The sequence below is a fragment of the Zootoca vivipara genome, chromosome 15, assembly GCF_965207765.1.
Source record: "Zootoca vivipara chromosome 15, rZooViv2.hap1.1, whole genome shotgun sequence".
In the NCBI taxonomy this organism is placed as follows: Eukaryota; Metazoa; Chordata; class Lepidosauria; order Squamata; family Lacertidae; genus Zootoca; species Zootoca vivipara.
Genome location: NC_142598.1, coordinates 6,114,035 through 6,134,135, shown reverse-complemented (window position 1 = coordinate 6,134,135; position 20,101 = coordinate 6,114,035). Strand labels below are relative to the sequence as shown.

The window sequence follows — 20,101 nt, the reverse complement described above, 5'->3', positions numbered from 1 at the left end:
TTTAAGCAAAAATGGCCTCCTTCACCAACAAAAATGGCTCCGTCTAAGCAAGGGTTCTAGTTTGCTCCAAAGCAGTGGAACTTTTCCACTGCAGATGTGCATGGCAGGGTATAATTTGGGCATTTAATCCCTTTTGCACTGATGGAGAGAGAAGTGGAAGCCCTAAAGGGGGAAAGTGTGTGTGACCATTACCCTGATCCCGTTAATAGAGTCAATTCCACTCACCTTGCTGGGTCTAGAACCCAAGAGTCCTGGTTCCCAGGGATTCCCCAGAGTTGTGGTTTGACAGCAGAGCTGAGCACACCAGTAAATGGAAGCAATAGGCAGCCTTGTCTCATGCATGTCATGAGGTCTAACCCAGCTGGGAAAAGAAACATCACACCCATGCCATTAGAACTAATTCCCTGCCTACTGACAGTCATGTCGTTCCACTTAGAACTGCTGCCCAGACCCCTGACATTAAGACAGTAAATATTATTTATCATTAGTGCCGACTCCAGGATTGTGGTAGTCTTGAGGCAAGGCATCTCCCTTAGGACCTAATATTTGGGATGACATATAGAGTATGCACCAACATCTATTTCTCTCCCTGCCTCTGAGCTTCTGTGCCAAGTGAGGAGGGCAGTGATCACGATGCAGTGGGTCTCTTGCCAGTCTTGGCACCCAGCCCCCCCCCCAGTTCTCAGGGACCCCCATCCTCCCCCAGTAATGCAAGTGTGTCATAGAAGGAAAAGAGAAAGACGAGAAACATTTCTGAGGAACTCATAGATGATAAACAATGGAGGGAAAACTTGACCTGTTGCATTTCTGCATGTTGTCCTCTCCGGGGATCTGAATGGGGCGCTTGTTTGCTTTCACTCTTCTGCCTGCATAGCTGTAAACAAAGCAAATGTTGCAAATTGCCAATGCTTTCCAACTCAAAGGAACCCCAGTAACTGCCCCCCATGGCGGCTTCTCAACACTTGGGTAAAAGGGGAGCATGTAGCGATACCAGATCTTTAGCAGCGTGAGGTGGACACAGGATCCTACCCCAGACACGTGGGCTGAAATGGTAACCTATGATATCCACAAGAGCAGGGGTCGGCAAACTTTTTCAGCAGGGGGCCGGTCCACTGTCTCTCAGACCTTGGGGGGGGGCGGACTATATTTTGGAAAAAAATATGAACAAATTCCTATGCCCCGCAAATAACCCAGAGATGCATTTTTAAATTAAAGCACACATTCTACTCATGTAAAAACACCAGGCAGGCCCCACAAATAACCCAGAGATGCATTTTAAATAAAAGGACACATTCTACTCATGTAAAAACATGCTGATTCCCGGACTGTCCGCGGGCCGGATTGAGAAGGCGATTAGGCCGCATCTGGCCCCCGGGCCTTAGTTTGGGGGACCCCTGCACAAGAGCCTTGCCTTCCTGGGTACAATTTTGTGACATTCTAGAGACCCGTTTATTCTGGCGTGAGATTTTACGCAGGTTCCAGCATTCGGGGGAATCCCCTCACTTCACGCAGGTCGCTCAGAAATGAGAAGAGGCCCAGGCTGCCTCCAAAGTTATGTGGTGGGTGCCTCATGCAAACTTAAATTGTGGCACCATAGCTGCCAAGTTATCCCGTTTTTTACAGGGATTTTCCCTTATGCTGAATAGGCTTTCTCGCGAGAAAAGCGAAAACTTGGCAGCTATGTGTGGCACTCTCAAGCTGGAGCTTTCTGGTGGCAGGGAGAGGGAGGAGGGGACAAACCCAATTATAAAATGAACCTACTTCAACTATCCATTTTGCATGGGACTCTCTCGTGGCAGGAGGGGGCTCATGGGGTGTGGGTAGACGAAGGGGGAGACTAGGTTTAAAATAATGTTTATAGATAATGATTTGACATGGTATTTCTATTGTTTTTTTGTTCTGTTTTTATTTTTTCTGTTTTTTCTTTTCTTTTTTGGTGGAGGGGTGGGGTTCTTTTTTCTTTTTATACAAGATATGTATAGATAGTTGGGGGGGGGGGTACCCTCCTCCATCCTTCCTAGCCATTCTGGAGCTTCCTGGTGGCAGGAGGGAGCTCCGGGGGGTGGGGGGGGGACAAACCCAATTATAAAATGGACCATCTTCAACTGTCCACTTTGCATGGGACTCTCTCGTGGCAGGAGGGGGCTTGTGGGAGGTGGGTAGAAGAAGGGGGAGAATATGTTATGTATGTCTTGTTTTATTGTGCAAACTTAATAGAAATTATTATAAAAAAATAAAAAAATTGTGGCACTCTCAGTTCAATTGCCCTTACAGCCATCGAGGCCTTTGCAAGTGCCCCCGCCCCCCCATTTACTAGCCCTATCCACAGTGGCAACACAGGCCTGGCCCTACAATTAGGCCAAAATAAGGCAGTCACCTCAGGTGGCCGAAGAGAGGGACGTTTTCCTCTAAGGCCTCCCCTCAGCTGCTTCCCAGCCTGCCATACCTTTCCTAAACTAGCCTGATCTCGGGTCCAATGGAGGGAAAGGTCCCATTGCCTGTGCTGACGTAATATTTTAACTGCCAGAATTGGAGACGGGGCTGTTTTTGGCGGCAAAAAGCCCCATCCAGCTCCGCCTTTTAGGTGTGGGTATGCATAGAGACAGGCAAGTTGACAGGGCGATACCTAAAAATAGAAGGAATGAAGCGTTTGGGGGGGGGGGCATCCCGATAGCTGATATGTATGCAATGTATGCAATACGTAATTAATCCCACATGTACACCATGCATTTAAAGAACACCTCCTCAAAAAAAAAAAAGTAATGCTGGGATCGCTAGTTTGTTAAGGGTACTGGGAAGTGTAGCTCTGAGGTTGAACCTACAATTCCCAGGATCCTTGCAGGGGTGGATGGGCTTGAAACGTATGCTGTATATATGGAATTATTTACATATTGCATACAGTACATGTATATCACGCTTGAATATTCTTTTAAATAAGTTGTGCACATGGCCCTGAGGGGCAGATGGGGCTTGTCAACCTGGGAAGGGAGGCCATCTAGGGGAAAGAAAACTCTGATCCTAACTCTTGTGTATTAAAGCAATAGCACAGCCAAGTATGTATTGTAATATAGTTTTTATTGTATTGTATTACAGAGTTTATTTGAATGTACAAGTTCCAACGGGAACGTCTATCATTTGCTGGTTCAGGGTGCAGGATTTGGATCCTCTGCCGGATTGGTTTCTGCGGGAGGGAATCCGTGCCATTGGTTCCCGCCAAAATGTATCTTTCCCCTGCTATTATATAAGCCCCCGTTTTCCCCATTCCTGTGTTCTGGCTCTTACCCAGGGGTCAGCAAACTTTTACAGCAGAGGGCCGGTCCACTGTCCCTCAGACCTTGTGGGGGGCCAGACTATATTTTGGGGGAAAAAATATATGAACAAATTCCTATGCCCCACAAATAACCCAGATACATTTTAAATAAAAGGACACATTCTACTCATGTAACAAGACGCTGATTCCTGGACCGTTAATTGAAAATTAATTGCTAATTGAAAATTGATATATTGTTCTAAAATATTAATTCAATTAATATGTATTTTATTTCATGAAGTTTATAATGTGAATGTTTTATTCATAATTTTGTTCTGAAGCTTCTGAATTTGTCATGCCTAATGAAGGTTATTGATTTGGGGAAAAAAGGACACATTCTACTCATGTAAAAACATGCTGATTCACGGACCGTCTGTGGGCCGGATTTAGAAGGCGATTGGGCTGGATCCGCCCCCCGGGCCTTAGTTTGGGGACCCCTGCTCTTACCTGTTCTTTGAAGAGATGTTGTACCAGATCCTCGCCTCCATCTTATAATCTGCACCGGGCTGAAATCACTGAATACCCACCACACAACACTAACCCTCCGCTGCCTTACAGGATATCTTCAGGAGAAGAAAAAGCTAAGGAGTAAACCTACACAACCCCAGAGTGGAGTCCCTAAGGTGGTTGGATGGTGCCTTGTACGCCTCCTTCCTGCAACTCCTGCAGCCAAGCTGGTGCCAAACATATTGCTCTGCTTTCTTCTGGACCACATCAGCGAGGCTGAGGGGTCCTGTCGTCTGGGCACCCTAGGACCCCAGGCTTGTGACTTCGGGACTGCTCATGCAGTGGCTTGACTTCACCCCCAGAGGAGCACTCCATTGTCTCTCGAGACAGACGGATGCCAGCAATATAGTCCTAATCATTTGCTGCAGCAGCAAATGTCAAATCCTGGACAATTCCTACTCCATTTAGTCGTTTGTGATTAGAGACCTACCACAAGTCCTTACGTAAACCCTGAGAAACTGTCACTGGGATTTGGCTGCACCAACTACTCTGTAAAGTGTTTTGTTGTGCGCAATGCTATGATGAATACAAAAAGATAAGACAACATAAAGAACTTGTCATCCAGTTTGATGAAGGAAATTTCAGTCCCGCAGCTTCTCATAACAACCGATCATTGAACGCTTTGTTTGCTTTAGTATCACCAACCTTAAGCTCTGATGTGGAAGAGGTTCATGCCCTTTACTATTTGCCAACTCTCATGTTGCTTCTTCCTATTATCAACAGCCAGTTACAGAGAGGGAAGTGCCAGGCCAGGGCTGAAATCTTCCTGGGAGGGACACCCTCTTTGGCTGCCAAAGCTCTGCCTGGAGCTTCAGTGCGCAGCCTAGTTACCTGTTTCTCACGAGTAGCAGGAAGGCAATTTTTCACAGACTCTGCTTCACATGGTGCTCTAGGACTGACCCTGTAGTTCATAAAAGGGGTGAGCCCCAGTTCACAATACAGCTTGCTCTTTACATTTGAGGTTTTATTATTTCTTTATTTCTATACTGCCTTTCATCTGAGGATCACAGGGCAGTTTTCCAATATAAAAACACAAAAATACATAACACAGTAAGAAACAAAAACAATCACCCCACCCCACGTTTAAAAGCCACAGATTAATTAGCTGAAGGCCTGGTAAAAGAGAACTGTTTCTGCCTTGTGCCTAAAGATGTATAATGAAGGCACCAGCCAAACCTCCCTGGGGAAGGCATTCCACAAATGGGGAGCCACTGCAGAAAAGGCCTGTTCTCATGTTGCCACCCTCCAGACCTCTCATGGAATAGGCACACAAAGAAGGGTCTCAGATGGTGAACTGTTTATGTGGGGAGAGGTGGTCCTTGAGATATTGTGGTCCAGAACGGTTCAGGGCTTTATAAGTCAAAACCAGCACTTTGAATTGGGCCCAGAAACTACTTGGCAGTTGAGCCAGGATCGGTGTAATATGCTCAAACCATCTTACTCCAGTGAGCAACCTGGCTACCAAATTCTGCACATTTCGGAACCCGAACATTTGACACAACTTACACTTGGAGTGCAAGAAGCTCTTGCAACCAAATAGAAGCCACGCCTCAGTTGTTGAACGCTTTGGAAGTTGAACAGTCTTCTGGAATGGATTATATTCGACAACCAAGGTTTGACTGTAGTTACTTCCATGCTGACTGCAAGATGGAGCCAGTTGGGCAGAAGGTAGGCATTATGTAAAATTGCGAGGATAAGACAGGCTGCAAGTCCCAAAGTTGCTGCCATCATGGTGATATTGGCTCCTCTGGCAGTGGTCCGAATAAAGTCTGGACACCCAATTTGCAGCTCCAGCATCTGTCCCAATTCCCTAACCTCTCTAGGTCAGACTACAACGTGTTATATGTGGGATTGCCTCTGAAGACAGTTCAGGAAGTTCAGCTGGTGCAGAATTTGGTAGATGGGCAGGAGCTGGGACCGAGCAATGGGAGCTCAACCCATCGCGGGGATTCGAACCAAGGAGTACTATTGTTTCCCTAAGCAAATTCAGTAATAAACTGTAGGTGTTCAGTTAACTATGATAGATTCTATGAAAGTTTAACAACACTGGCCTTTTGTTCCTTATGGTTGCAATCCAGTCCAGTATCAACCACAGTCAAATTATTTTCCGCAGCCCACAGAATCTAGCAAAGTATTTGCTATCTACAAAATATAGTTTCGCTGCTGGCAGCTCAACTCTCCAGGTACCAAGCTTTTATGGATATAAATCAAATATTGAATCCTTCCTGAATAGGGTTGCCATGTTTGTCACTGCCGAAAGATCTGTAGCTTCAGTGTTGCCTATGGCCAATATTTTAAAGTCTGGTTGCACCATTCAGACACCAAGTCCTGCCTTCATCCATCAGGCAGATTCTTTCCACTTCCTGTACCACCTCAGGCAGGTCACTTCACCCTGTTGGAAGGAAAAGCTGGCTCTGGTACTTTTAAACAACTGCACAACAGGAAGAAATCCAACAAGTAACCTAAAGTGCAATTATATAAATTACTTGGAAGAAGTTTATTCCATGTAAACAGATTCAGCTTTTCTTGGTACAGATTTTTATTTTAAAAAAAAGAATTTCCCCATTTTGACTTTTGACACAGGTCCACATTTTTTATCTGTGCTGTTTTAGTGTGTATCAACTTACAATATGTTGTCTACCAACTGTTCACTCCCTTGTCTCATCACATCTCTGCCTGTGAGCCTCTAGGGCTGGAAACCTGCTGTTTTCTGTCCAACACCATTATTTCTGTCTGGGCAGACCAGGCAGACCAAAGCAGCTCTGAATGAAATCAGCAAGCAGCACTGCTTTATTTAGATTTTCATTCCTTTATCACATCAGCTTTAAAATAAGGAGAGACAAAAGTGCCTGAGGCCTTGAAGGAAAAGGGCCATTTGAGTCGAATGATTACACTTTAAGAGGGGATCAAAAATGGAAAGAAGTTGCATACATATATGAGACAAAAATGTTTTAAATAAGACGGACCCGTTCAAGCACATAGCACTATGAATGCCACATCTCATGAGAAGGAGGGAGATTGGGGGAAAGATTGAACTCCAAAGGCTACGGCCCAGCTTCTTGCCACCCAATCTACTTGCTGTTCCTTTTCAGTTCATTTGTAAATTGGGTTGGCTGGAGGTGACTCCCTGACCCCACTGGACCCCATTTGGAGTCAGCAAAGCTATGAAGAAGAATGAGGCAAACTTGTCCCAGAGGCATAAACGTAGGCTGGACTCTGAACGTAGGCTGGACATTGTTAAAGGCTTCAAGATCTACAAAAGAGGGGCTGGATTAACAAGCAGTTCATATGCTTCAATTCTCTCAGCAGGTGAACACAAATTTAAGCTTCCAAATCTTTGAAAATATACAGGATAAACTCAACACATTTTGGTGCCACTGGGAGAAAATAAAAATGGCACTCTACCTCCTAACTGTTGAAAGGGGAACACAATCCACTGAGATGTTTTCTCATGAAAGCCACACAGAAGTCCAACTCAATACCTCAACTCTTGTAATCCCAAATCTTTTGCCTACGAACATTATCGGACACCCTTATATCTTGAATTTTCACTCAGATAATTTTGAACAAGGTGTTTCTTCGGCTTTAGCTCTTTGAATAACTTTGTTCAGGGCTGGTGGGAAGCCCTATATAAATTATCCCACAAAAAATAAAAACCAGGCCAAACATGTGCAGTGGGATTCTGGCACAAACGGTCCTGAAAGCCAGACAGCCCTCCTTCAACACCTTTTGTGTTTGTGTACACATCCCAGCCACCAAAAAGCTTGCAAAATAAATAAGCAGCACACAACTAATACAAAAGGCAGAGCAAAAGCACACAGTTATAAATATAACACAGAGCAACAAGTTTGGATAAGGTCCTGTTCCAATGGAATCTGACCATCAGCACCAAGTTAAGCAAGAAGTCTCCAGAGGTGGAATAACGGAAAACGGAGTTTACGTCACAGCGTGTGAAACTTCTGCTTGGCTTGCCAGGAAGTGGCAAGGTACAACGAAAGCAGAAATTAGGGATTAGAGATGGAGTTTAGTAATGTACCGCACCCCTGTGATAAGAAAGACTGCCCCCTAGTGGATTTGAGATACAGCCATACATGCTGCCTCCACATTATCATCACTACCCTTTATTAAATGAACATCCACCAGGAAGTTCTCCTGTGCAGACTTCATGGATGCTAACAGGAGCGGCACACAAAAAAAGAGATCCTGGTTATTTTAGTTAGGAAAGCTTCCCAGTGGGTCAGGTCTTTCTTCCATGGGGCAGCTGCCTCATGGCAAGATTCCTTTGCTTGAGGCACACAGAGGGAACAGGAGGGGGGGGTGCGTGGTGGTGGCAGAAGTAGGGGAGGAGGGAAGAGAAGAGCAAGGAGGAACAGGGGCTCAGACAAGTGTAGCAAGGGGTCATCTCCCAATTCCCAAAGCAAATAATGTCCAGGCACACCTTAAAGCTACAAGTAATACTAATTAAGCAACGCCTCTTTCCCCACCAATCCCCTTGTTAATAAACCAATCACATTTCCAATGTCAGTTAAAGTCATTATATTATTCAGATAGTTGATTCAGTTCTTCATGGTGCAGTATTTGGGGGGGGGGGTGAGGCAGGCAGGCAGAGGAAGACAATCATCCTAAAACCGCCAGACTTTGAGGACTACAATCCTGAAAGGTTTTCTGAGCCTGGCCAAAGGGTTGGGAGCTGGTGTGCATCCTGTCCTCAATGTAAAGGGGAACTATGTATCTTGATTATAATGTAGGGGCATCCTGGAAGTTAAATAACCAAGGAGACTTGGTTCAGACACAGTGACTCCAACAGCATCCTGTAGGAAGCAAGCCACCATATTGGGGGTGTGTGTGTGTGTGTCTATGATCCACCTTTGGCAAGCCAAGCTAGAGAGACTGCATTCATCCAAAATCAACTTTTTTAAAAAATAAATAAGGACAATATGTCATGGATGTAGCTCCAAAAGTGGTTATTCTACCTTTCCTTGACTTCTGTTCTCAAAAGGACTTATGCCTTCTGATTAATTGTTCTTCACCTCTACTGCCGCCTGCCATCAGTATTAATATGGAAGGAATTGGTGAAAGGGTGCAGACCTCCTCCAATGTAGCTTCATTGTTTTAAACTAAGCTACAGCTCCTTCTAGTGGACATTTCATTAAAAGAATGAGCTCGCGCCTTTAAAAAAATATAGACAGGACTTGCAGTTCTGCATCCCGCCCCCCAAATCAAGTACAGATGCCTCTGTGGCACCAAGTTATCTGAAGTCCCTTTTAATTAGCCATGCTTGATTTTCTCTTATTGACTCTGATGGTTCTCAGGTTGTTAAAATTCACCTAGCTCCAACCAATCAAGAAAGGAAGCTGCTTAAGACCTCGCTGCTGGTGGCAAGCCTCATTTGTGGCCCCTGCTGATTTCTGCTCTTGACCTGCAGAGATTTAAAAGCCCATGTCCTTCCAGTATATCCTTTTTCTAAGCTTTTCCCCCAAAATTTCTAGTCTGGAGCAGGAATTTAATGTAGTGTTATGGCAATCATTCAGTTTGTTGGACAGAATGACCGCTCTCTTCTTACACCCCCCCCTGGCATGCTGTTCTGGGGATTCTCCTGACCCCTCAGAGCAAATTTCAGGGGGTGTGAAAGAGGTAATGGGAAGCTCTGTTGTGCTGGCAGATGTCCTTACACACGTTTCCACAGTAGAACTGGTTAGTTGAAACCCACCCTGGGGTTTTTAGCTACAGCTAGCTGTGAATTAAAGCAGGCAAATGAACACATGGAGGAATTGGGGGGGCAGAATAGGGCACACTGTGGCACCCCCAAAATTAAGAGAGGGGGGAGGGGGAGTATCAAAATAATTTGCCACTGAATCTAGGAATTGCACATCTAAAATGGAAACTGAACCCTAACACTGGAGTTAAAACAAATGAATGTTTCCAATGGCCTTTAGGGACCATTTTGCTCATTTGAAGCAGAGTGAGACCCCAACAATGTAGCTTTTGGCTGGAAAAGAAGTGGTGCTACTGACTGAACAGTATTCAGCACAGTCTACTTTTTGTCCCATCTATGGTATCTCCCACCCAGTCTGTTCCAAGGCAGAAAGGTAGCAGCACAGCCTATTCAGGTATCAACTCTCAATAATCAAACCGTTTAATACAGGGTCACAAGTGATTTGGTTTCCAGTTTAACCTAGAAACAGCAAGAATGGAGATTCAATAATCAAAACACCGTTTCTCTATCAAGAGGCAAACACTATTACCATTTGCTACTATTTGACTTCAGATTAATGCATTAAGACTAGAAGCAGCTTGAGTTCTCTCTGTCTAATGATACAGAATCTGTTGCTACATGTTCCAGCGCAATCCTGCCCTGCAAGCTAAAGATGCATAGAGAAACCATTGTTAAGAATTTGGCAACCTGTGTTTAAATAAGAAAGCCAGTTAAAGAGACTGGAAACAAAACCCACCTGACCAGGCAATGACTGTTTTTACAGCAAGCAAATCTTGGATGATACATCAGCTGAGGAGATCGCTAGTTAAGAGAAAGTGTGCAAGCCAGACACAAGGTATTACTTACCCTAGAGCAAGATCTATAAGGGCACTGTGGCATCAAGACTCCATTCAACTCTCCCAATCCACTCTTTTACTAGACTGTTGACTCCCCGTGAGTAGTTAATTCACAAAAGACCACTGAGATGGTCCAATTTAAAAAAAGGACAACCTGTTCAGATTAAAAATCGGCCAGTAAGGGCAATGGGGTGTTACAAGTCCACTTTTAAACACACCAAGCATATTTTTTCAAGGCTGCGAGTTCAGTTCTTAAAAAGCGCTTTCAAGCTAAAACAGAAAGGCAATACTAGAGGAATGAACAAAATAATAGAGAAAATAAAGTGCTTTTAAAAAACCCAAATGGGCAAAAACATTTGACTAACTCAGCAAAAAAGGCAAGTTTTTGCAGAGAGGCGTATGTGCAGGGTTTTTCGCCAAGCAGAACCCGCCGCAGTATAAAGGAAATTAAGGTCACATCAAGATTTTAAAATGCCTTTGGCAAACCTGCCCAGAACAGAAGAGACCAGGTTACAGAAGGGTCAGAAATCAATCTTGATTGCTTAGTGACCCACATTCTAAGGAGGACATTAGTAAGATAAGAGGGGGAAATGCATGTCAAGTATTGACTAGGAGGAGGGAAAGGGGCTAACAGAGTGTAAAACCTGGCTGCTCCAGGGTAGATCTTCCCAGGAAGATAATTAGCACTTGGAAGGGTAGGAGGCACAGGAGATAGATGGAACATCTCTGCCAAGGTATTTGCACAAAGAGATAGATAAAAACAGAGTACATTTGACACAGAAGGTGTATTGAGTGGGACAATCCAACTTAGCTGCTCCAGGCCACCTCCCATGAAGATTACTGTAGAGCTGAGCCCAAGATGGATTACTCATTGTTCACCCTTCCACATCGGTGCTTGCACCATAATGGCAGCAGGGAACCAGTCCCCACATGTCAGGAGAAGAAAAGAGGGGTGGGGTGGGGGTCACAACGCGGCAGGAGATTCAGCTGCTGCCTCATCACCCTCTTCAGAGTCCCAGACTTCAGACTGCAGGTAGTTGGCAAAGAGGGCCTTGGCGCGATGGAGGATCTTGTTCAGGTTGTGACGGCGGACCAAGCGGTCAAAATGCATGGCCAGCTCATTGTAGTCCATGTTGTTCTTGATGATATGGTCTCGGTGCTCCAGGAGGATGGCGAGGCACAGGAAGAGCACAAAGGGGTTGCCTCTGCCAAACTCCTGTGGGGGTGGCAGGCTGACTGCGGCAACAGGAGAAGGAGCAGCAGTTCCACGGGAGGGAGAGGAAGGGGTGTGAACCACCGAGTCCCCCTTCTCCTCATCTGACTGGCTTTCCTCATTGCCGTTGGTTGAGGAGGAGGCCGAGTCTCGAGAGGGTGGAGTCAAGGCCCGAAGGGATGGAGCAGAAAAAGACTTGGCCACGTTAGTTGTCTGGATCAATGGATCCTGCTCATTGCTACAGTCCTCGTCCTCTTCTACTGAGCGCTGAAATCTGGGCGATGGGTCATCCTCTGAGCTGTCCTCATTATGAGTGCTGTAATACTTGAACTCCCCAAAGCTAGACTGTTTCACTAGTATCTTTTCATCAGAAACTGCCCCTTGGCAGGGTTGGTCCCCAGCTGCCTCAAAACTGCAAGCTGGACGCAACATGTGTCTCCTTCGAACAGGCTGGCTGCTGTCTCCAGGCCTGGCCGGCGGGCCCACCAGCTCCACTTCCTTCTCAGGAGGGTCAGGAGGAAAGGAGCTCCAGGTGACCTCCAGCATGCGCAAGGCATCCTCAAAGGCAAACTCACGCTTGAGTTCCAGCAGCAGCCAGCGATAGCAGAAGAAGAGGTCATCAGCGCCCCGGGAGAGGAGGTAGGAGTAGAACTCTGGGTCTGAATGGCGGAGGAGAAGCTTGAGGTGGGAGAACTTCACTGACATGACTTCACCATCCACCTGGAAATTGCCCTCCAGGCGTTTCATGATGCCACAGAAGCAAATGAAGGCATGAGCTTCGTTGTCCATGACAGCCAGAATAGGGGAGGCGATGTCACTCATGCCCTGGCAATAGGAAATTTGTGGGTGGGTGACGGCATAGGTGGTCAAGAGGTCGTGCAGGGCTGTCAAATGGGGGTTGTCATCTGAGCCTGCGTAGTAGGGATGGGTGCGATCTGTTCGCAGAACGTCCTTCAGCACGTTGCTGCGAATGAAGTCCAGGTCCTCGGGGCTGGCGCGAGCTTCCCATTCCCCCTTCAGCTGCTCGTACTCCCGAGTCTTCCGCTTCATGTAATCCATGCGCTCCTGACCCGTCAACCCATCAGGGTAGACATTTAGCAAGTATCGCCAAACCACCTGTGGGAAACAGGGATGACTTAACACCGGGACAGCTTTTCCCATCAATGGCAACAAGCTGAAGGATCAGTTACATGAAGACACCCACCCTCAGAGCAGCGGACATGCATGCATGCCAAGGTCAAGACAAATGGCCTCAGAGTGGGAGCAAAGGGAAAGAAGCCTTGCCCTGGCCCCCTTAAGCACATGCCTGTCTCTCGAGGCAGAAAACTGACCTCCAGAATCCCCATCCCCACCTTGCGTAGAGAGGGCTCAACTCCACCGTGGAAAATTCGGAGACGCAGCTCTGCAGGTCTTGTCAGCTGCCCTTCATGGTTCAGGTACGTGTGGAACTCGGAGTCGCTCAGCGGGGGCTTGAAAGGTTTGACATCCTCGCCATAGGACCAGCTGAGTGCTTGTTGGACCTTAGACAGTGTCCTGCCCACCTGCCAGTTGACAAAAGTAATGCTGAGGTCAGAAAGTAACCTGTACACAACCATGCTCAAAAGAAAGAACTTGTAAGTTCTACAGCATGAGTTCAGTAACTTAAAACACAAAGTTACAGGTAGGTAGCCGTGTTGGTCTAACGCAGTCAAAACAAAATAAAAAAATCCTTCCAGTAACACCTTAGAGACCAACTAAGTTTGTCATAGGTATGAGCTTTCATGTGCATGCACACTTCTTCAGATACTGAACACAAAGGTAAGAGAACGGGCAACCCGCCTCAGACATTGTATATATGTATGTAGTTATATCTTGGCTTTAGGGTCACCCCTGTAGTTTAGGAGAGGGAGTTAATCTTCCGAGCCAAAAAAGCTGCCATGGAGACAAACTGGATCTTTTGTGGTTCATGAATAGAGCTATGCTGGAAGGTAATAGAAGTTAGAACTGGTTTCTCTGCCTCTTTCCATCCAAGGAGTTAAGAAGTACCTCCTGGATATTTGTTTGTGGAACATCACATCATGAAAGTCTAAGTCAAAAGAATCATCCTCTTATAGCTTACCTGGGAGATGATGGACTGAGTGAAGGGCAGGGCTGCTGCTGCCAGAGACCGCTTCTCCACCAGCAGCAGGTCAGTACTGATCACATCCTTGGGGCTGATGATGTCCCAGTCTTCTAGCAGGGGGCCTAAGAGAATATATTGGCAATGACATGAGCCAACTCCTCAAGCCCAGTACCTGCCATTCCCTCACCACCACCCAGCATAATTTCACAGGATCAAATCTCACTGCATGTTGTGAAGTGCTACAGAAAGGACACAAACAAAATAATCATGCTGTGGATACCTCACTTTAAAAAGAAAAAAAAAGAGCATAAAGCAAAGTAGAGTTCCATGATCTGTATACATGATGAAAACAAAGTATTAACATTTACACATTCTTGCTTATTTTACATAATTCTGCTTCTGCCGTGAAGGGTCAATTCTGCTTCTGCTGGATAATAAGCCAGCATAATCACATGCTTGAAAACAACATATGTATCAAAAAGACCTAGAAATTTGCTTTGAAGAGAAGGATGAGTTACAGGGGACTGGATTCTACAGTCAGTATCAAATTCTGCACTCGTGTGTTGCAAACAGAGAATCCATAAAGTCTGAAAAAAGGTTTGCATGCCACCCATAAATGGGAGTGATCAAACTGCACTCTATAAAAAGGCAACAGGGAGTTCTAAAGTAAACTGAGCAATATGCAATAGCCAGAGTTGGAAAGGTATTTGGGGGGGGGCATAGTCAATCCCCCCTCTTCAGCCCTAAGATTTTTTTCCCCTCAGAGTCTCCAGTAAATTGATGCTTCATTTTGTACCTAAATCAACATCAAGTGATTCAAATCATTACTTTCTTTACAGCAGCAATCAGGTAACATTTCTACAAGAGAAAACAACACTGGCAGAGAAGATAAAAGAACTGAATTCCTTGGACATGTCCATAGCATACGGAACCAAGTGAGGACTTGAGATGGGACCAAGGGGTGCAAGGACTGGAACCAAGACTCCCAGCTATCTTGTTCAGTGTGTGTGTGTGTGTGTGTGTGTGTGTGTTACTTACTATCCTCTGAGGGCTTGATGTCTATCTTGAGCTGCAAGTAAGGCTTGGAGGCTCCAGCGAAGGCCATGCCCAGATCCCAATCTGACATCAATGACAAATATGATTCTTGGCCTTGCTTATCTCGGCCCATATAGCTGATGGCAAAATTCTTCTTCCTAAGGTGAGTAAAGACAGACATTTTCATATTCTTTCCCTGCATTTAAAACAGGACACCTCTTTTGTTTAATGGAACCTACATGGCTGTTCTCCTGATGTTGTTTAGAAAACAACAATATGCAGTCACAGTTGCTGAATATGTTTAATTCACTGCAGGTAGACATGGTACATGCATGCAGTGGAGCAAATATATGTGCCTTCATCATTCACAACTGTACAAGAAGCATGCATGCTGCGTCCCACACCAAAACAAGATCTATTACATGTAAAGTGGCTCTCAGGACAAAGTTTCCTACTGTGTGTGTGGCAGACAGGCTGTCCAGCTTTTATATACATGTGATGAAATCAGGTCTGGCTTACCCAGGACATAACAGCTAAATCCCATCCAGACTTAGCACCTTGTTGTGCTAACATCTGGGGGTTTTCTGCAAGGGAAACTATCTCACTCTCTGCATGAGGTAACTGTTCAGTTCTCACAAGCAAAGAAGAAAGTAGTAAAATGATTTGTTGGATATTACCATGTGCTTCTTTAATTATTATTGTACTGTAACTCTAAGTCACTGAAAACGGAAGCTGTTAATAATAATGAAGGTAAAGATTGTTCTTGTTTATTTGAAATGACAGAAGACTGGTGATCCAGAGTTCAACCACTCTCCCTCTCCTTACTTATGAGGACATCCCTTGGTATGAGATGCTCTCCTTTGAACATGAAATCAGCTTTCAGAAGATTTGATGTCAGAACTGGGAAAGGAATGCAAGGCTTCCTGTTCTCATGTCACTTTTACTCATGTCCCTTCAAACCTCATTCCCCTCCTAGATATGAAAACAGAAGCTCCAGCTCTCAGCTCCACCTTCACTGACCCCGTTTCCATTTAGTGGGAAAGTAGCATGGGAGCTAAAAGTCGGGACTACCCAGTTCCATATTTTCTATCCTTTTCCCAGACTCACCCATTTAGGTCAAATGCCCTGATGAGGATGTGCTGCAATACATCCAGTGAGGTGATCTGTGGGTCCACAGCAAAGGTACGGAACTCAGGTTGCAAGAAGCCTTCACATTTCTGAAAGGATTACAAAAAGTAAGCAGGACCAAAGAACCAACCCTATAACTTGGAGACAGCAGAGAACCCAGTAATTGAGAGGTTGGGGAAAACAAGTTCAGAATGCCATCCAACTATAATCTCTCAATTTCCCTATTGACAAAAAATTAAAAGCTTGTCTCCGTATCTCCACACCACCAGCAACACACTCGTGCTTTTCTACCACAATGATACTAAGTTCTAAGGGATCGTTCTACCCTCAGTGAAAACAGCCCTTTGAATGCTATCTATATATACCAAACACATAAGCTTGATACTTTACAGACCAAAGAACAGATCCTTCCCCTAGGATAACCCTGACAAGAGAGGAACAACGAATGGTTCTATTGTTAGTGTATTAATACACAAAGGGGATAGTTCACTGACCATGAACTGATGCAATTCCATTTACATCAACGGAGTTACACCAAGCTAAGTGCTTGACAATCTCTCTCACAAAAGTAGGCCTTCTGAAGTAGATTGGTCAGTGCAACTTGCTTCTTATCAACCTAGACTTTATCAAGGGGCAAATTCAGCTCTTTTACATCAGATTTACCACTGGAAAGATTACTAGTGGGAAAGGTAGATCTCATACACAGATGTGTTTCTCAATATTTTGTAACCAGGGATACTGGGGGCCAAACACGTGACCTGAAACTTACAAAACATTTGAGCTATCACTCAGCTATTGTAGCTACAAGGTTGGCAATAATCTTTCAACATCACACAAAAGCAAAAGGGTCCAAAATGGTTTTTGGCTACTTCCAGATACCGTACAATGTCATCTCTTCACGCTAAACAGAAACGATGGAGTGAGCAGATCTTAACTCAGTCCGGAGTATGGTCCAGATTATATCATTTACAGAAGGTTTATAGCCACAGAGACATAGGGCTACCCCCAGTCTGTTGGGTGGGGTACAAATAATAAATTTATTATTATTATTATTAGCAAAACAGTGGCTTCCGATTAAAAAACTAACTGCACAACCCTAAGTATATTGTTTTGATAATCCCACTGAATCAATCAACATACTTCCAAGGTGAGTAAACAAGCTTTACCAGGAAACAAGCCAGTGAACTCAGTTGAACCTATTCCCAAGCATGCTTACATCAGTCTGCCAAAATAACACTTTGACTAGTATAAAACCAAATACAGTGTAACCTCGGTTCTCAAACAAAATCCGTTCCAGAAACTTGTTCAGCTTCTGAAACGTTCATAAACCGAGGTGCAGCTTCCTATTGGTTGCAAGTTTCTTGCACTCAGCGGAAGCTGTGTCACACATTCGGGTTCTGAAAAACGTTCAAAAATGGAAACATTTATTTCCAGGGTTTTGGAGTTTGAGAATCGAAATGTATGACGACAGAGGCATTCAGGAACCGAGGTTCCACTGCACTAATTACAGTCCTGACAGAAAAAATTGAGGGGAGAAATATTTGCCCAAAATGTAATCCAAATATCTATTACTGTACTGTACTGTCAAAGCAACAGGTGCTAGAAACCTGACAAGAGAAGCAGGTGCAGCTACTGCAAATTGGACAGAGTACAGTGGACACTCAGGTTGTGAATATGATCCATGCAGGAGGCACGTTTGCAACCCACAGTGCCGTGTCTGCGCACGCGTGGGTCGCGATTTGGTGGTCCTGCGCATGCGCAGGTGCTGAAACCCAGAAGTAAACCGTTCCAGAACTTCCGGGTTTGGCGCGGTGCACAACCCAAAAACGTGCAACCTGAAGCGTCTGTAACCTGAGGTATGACTGTATAAAATATGTGTGTTTTATAGATCAGCATGTTATAGATTAGTATAACCATTAGGGACAGAATCAAAGAATCATAGTCGGGAGGGACCCAAGAGTTCTCAAGTTGTCCTTATTTTGGAAAGTGTGTAACTGAAGGCTTTCTTGTTGTAAAGAAGAAATCATCTCCAAACCTGTAAGAGGTTGTGTATAGTGAATCAACAATTGTGAACTCATTCTCTTTCTTCTTCTATGAAATGAAATAGTTCCTTTACATTGTTTTATACTCAAGATTGTCTGAAGCCACTATTAAATTCAGTAAAGAGTAATAAAGTAATAAAGGGAGGCGGGTGGCACTGTGGGTTAAACCACAGAGCCTAGGGCTTGCCGATCAGGAGGTCGGCGGTTCGAATCCCCGCAACTGGGTGAGCTCCCGTTGCTCGGTCCCAGCTCCTGCCAACCTAGCAGTTCGAAAGCACGTCAAAGTGCAAGTAGATAAATAGGTACCACTCCAAGCGGGAAGGTAAACGGCGTTTCCGTGTGCTGCTCTGATTCGCCAGAAGCAGCTTAGTCATGCTGGCCACATGACCTGGAAGCTGTATGCCGGCTCCCTCGGCCAATAACGCAAGGTGAGCGCCAAAACCCCAGAGTCGGTCATGACTGGACCTAATGGTCAGGGGTACCTTTACCTTTAATAAAGCACTAAAAAGTGTGAATTCCCATTCCATGCTGAGATCGAGTTAATCTCTCTCTCCACATCTAAGTTCCTAAACTAGTAACTCTGTAAAAGCGCCAACACACTACTTGTTCTTTGTATCCACATCCTTGCACCAAGGAGGCCACTCACAATTTGACAGCAATGAGAGGTACATCAAGCTGAAAGAAAGCAGCTCTAACCCTTTGAGAACTAGAAGCATGGCTAGTATAAAAAAGTATCTGGTGTGATGTCTGCATTGAAGCAATGACTTGTGCAAGACGGTAAGTTCAAAGGCTGAGCAGGAATTCGCCCCTGCTCAGCTCTAGCCCAGGAGTGGGAAACGGGTGGCCCTTTAGCAATGCCATGGTCCAGCATGGCCAATGGCCATAGGTGATGGGGGTCGTAGTTCAGCAGCATACCTGAAAGACCACTTTCTTCCCTACAGACCCTCCCAGGCGTTAAGATCGGCAGAGGGGAGTCTCTGGGTAGTTCCACTGCCCTCAGAGGTTCAGCAGGTAGGTGGCCCAGGAGTGTTTTCTCTTCCCTCCCCAGAGATGCACCTGGCACCTTCATTTTGCAGTTTTCGTGAAATGCTGAAGGCGCACACATATATTTAGGAACCACACTATGCTCTGTCTTACCCTCTGCTTTTGCCATTCCATCTTTAAATCTCCGCAACCCACCCTAGGACCAAGTGGCTGAAAGGGCAAGCGAGAAACCTAATTGTAAACCTAAACCCAGCAGTCAGAGGGCCGTAGTTTCCCACGCTGCTCTAACCGCTACATGGCACTGCCTGCCGTATGCCTCCTGAAACAAAGGGCGGCTCCTTTCAGGTCTCCGCCCCACAACCCGCTTCAATACGAAACGCAGTCGCGCCACACACCGCTCCCTCCGCCGGCCCCTGTGACATTAGTCGCAGCCCTTCCCATAGCTGCCAAGTTTTCGCTTTTCTCGCGAGAAAGCCTATTTAGCATAAGGGAAAATCCCTGTAAAAAAGGGATAACTTGGCAGCTATGCCTTCCCCCCGCCCCAGGGTCCCCTCAGGCCGCTCACCTTGACCCGCACGCGGACCACTTCGTGCTCCTCCTCCTCTGGCGCCCCGGCCCCGCCCCCTCCAGGCGCCCCCGCCGCCGCCATCCCGGCGGCCCCTCCACCTTCTTGTGTGTGTGGCGCGTCTTGTGTGTGAGGGCGGGGGGAGGAGGCGCCTCGCGCCGGGGCCGTTGTAGCCCCCTCCCCCTCCACGTCACACGCCCTGGGGGAGGAGGAGGGGGGACAGGGCCCCGCGCAGTCAGCCGCCTCGCTTCGCCGGGACTCCCGCGCGAGGCAGGCGGGAGGCAGGCGGACGGAGAGGTGCCGCTTCCATCACGTGACCTCCCCCCTCGCCGGCTACTTCCGCCCCCTCGCCGTTTCCCGCGCTGACGTCACCTCCCCGGCCTTAAAGGCGCAAGAGCGCAAAGCTGCGCTTCGCTCAAGTGTTTTATTTAAGCGCGTAACTGCGAGAAAGGAGGCGGCTGAACTTCTTCCCCTCTGCGGGTTTTTGCGCGCGTATCCCGCTCTTTCTGTGCTTTAACCGCCCGAGGAACTGAAATGCGCCAGGGGGGCGAGGGAAGGGTTAAGAGGAAGCGGCTCTCGCGGACGGAACGAAAGGGGGGGGGAAATGAGAGGACCAACCAATCAGGAAAGGGGCCGTGACAAGCAACATCCGGGTCAAACAGAA

At 46.2% G+C, this 20,101-nt stretch overlaps 1 protein-coding gene across 2 annotated transcripts; it reads right to left on the bottom strand.

Annotated features, from left to right (window-relative positions):
• Positions 1-6,332: 6,332 nt before the first annotated feature.
• On the bottom strand, positions 6,333-19,784 carry TBC1D25 (TBC1 domain family member 25). Of its 2 annotated transcripts, none has more exons than XM_035140338.3 (6): positions 19,438-19,784; positions 15,826-15,935; positions 14,722-14,876; positions 13,681-13,805; positions 12,935-13,123; positions 6,333-12,698 (listed from the first exon to the last, which is right to left on the bottom strand). In XM_035140338.3, the coding sequence occupies exons 1-6, from the start codon at positions 19,519-19,521 to the stop codon at positions 11,334-11,336; spliced, it is 2,028 nt and encodes a 675-aa protein (XP_034996229.3). In that variant the 5' UTR covers positions 19,522-19,784; the 3' UTR covers positions 6,333-11,333. The 2 variants fall into 2 exon arrangements, with proteins under 2 accessions (XP_034996229.3, XP_034996228.3); XM_035140337.3 differs by having other exon boundaries at positions 12,914-13,123; positions 19,438-19,761.
• Between the last annotated feature and the right edge of the window lie 317 nt (positions 19,785-20,101).

Coding starts and splice junctions, on each gene's coding strand:
- TBC1D25 (XM_035140337.3), bottom strand. CDS start 19,521: ATGGCGGCGGCGGGGGCGCCTGGAGGGGGCGGGGCCGGGGCGCCAGAG. Junction 13,124..13,680: donor CTCAGTCCATCATCTCCCAG/GTAAGCTATAAG, acceptor GTCAACTGGCAG/GTGGGCAGGACACTGTCTAA. Junction 12,699..12,913: donor TGGGGATGGGGATTCTGGAG/GTCAGTTTTCTG, acceptor TGTTTCCCACAG/GTGGTTTGGCGATACTTGCT.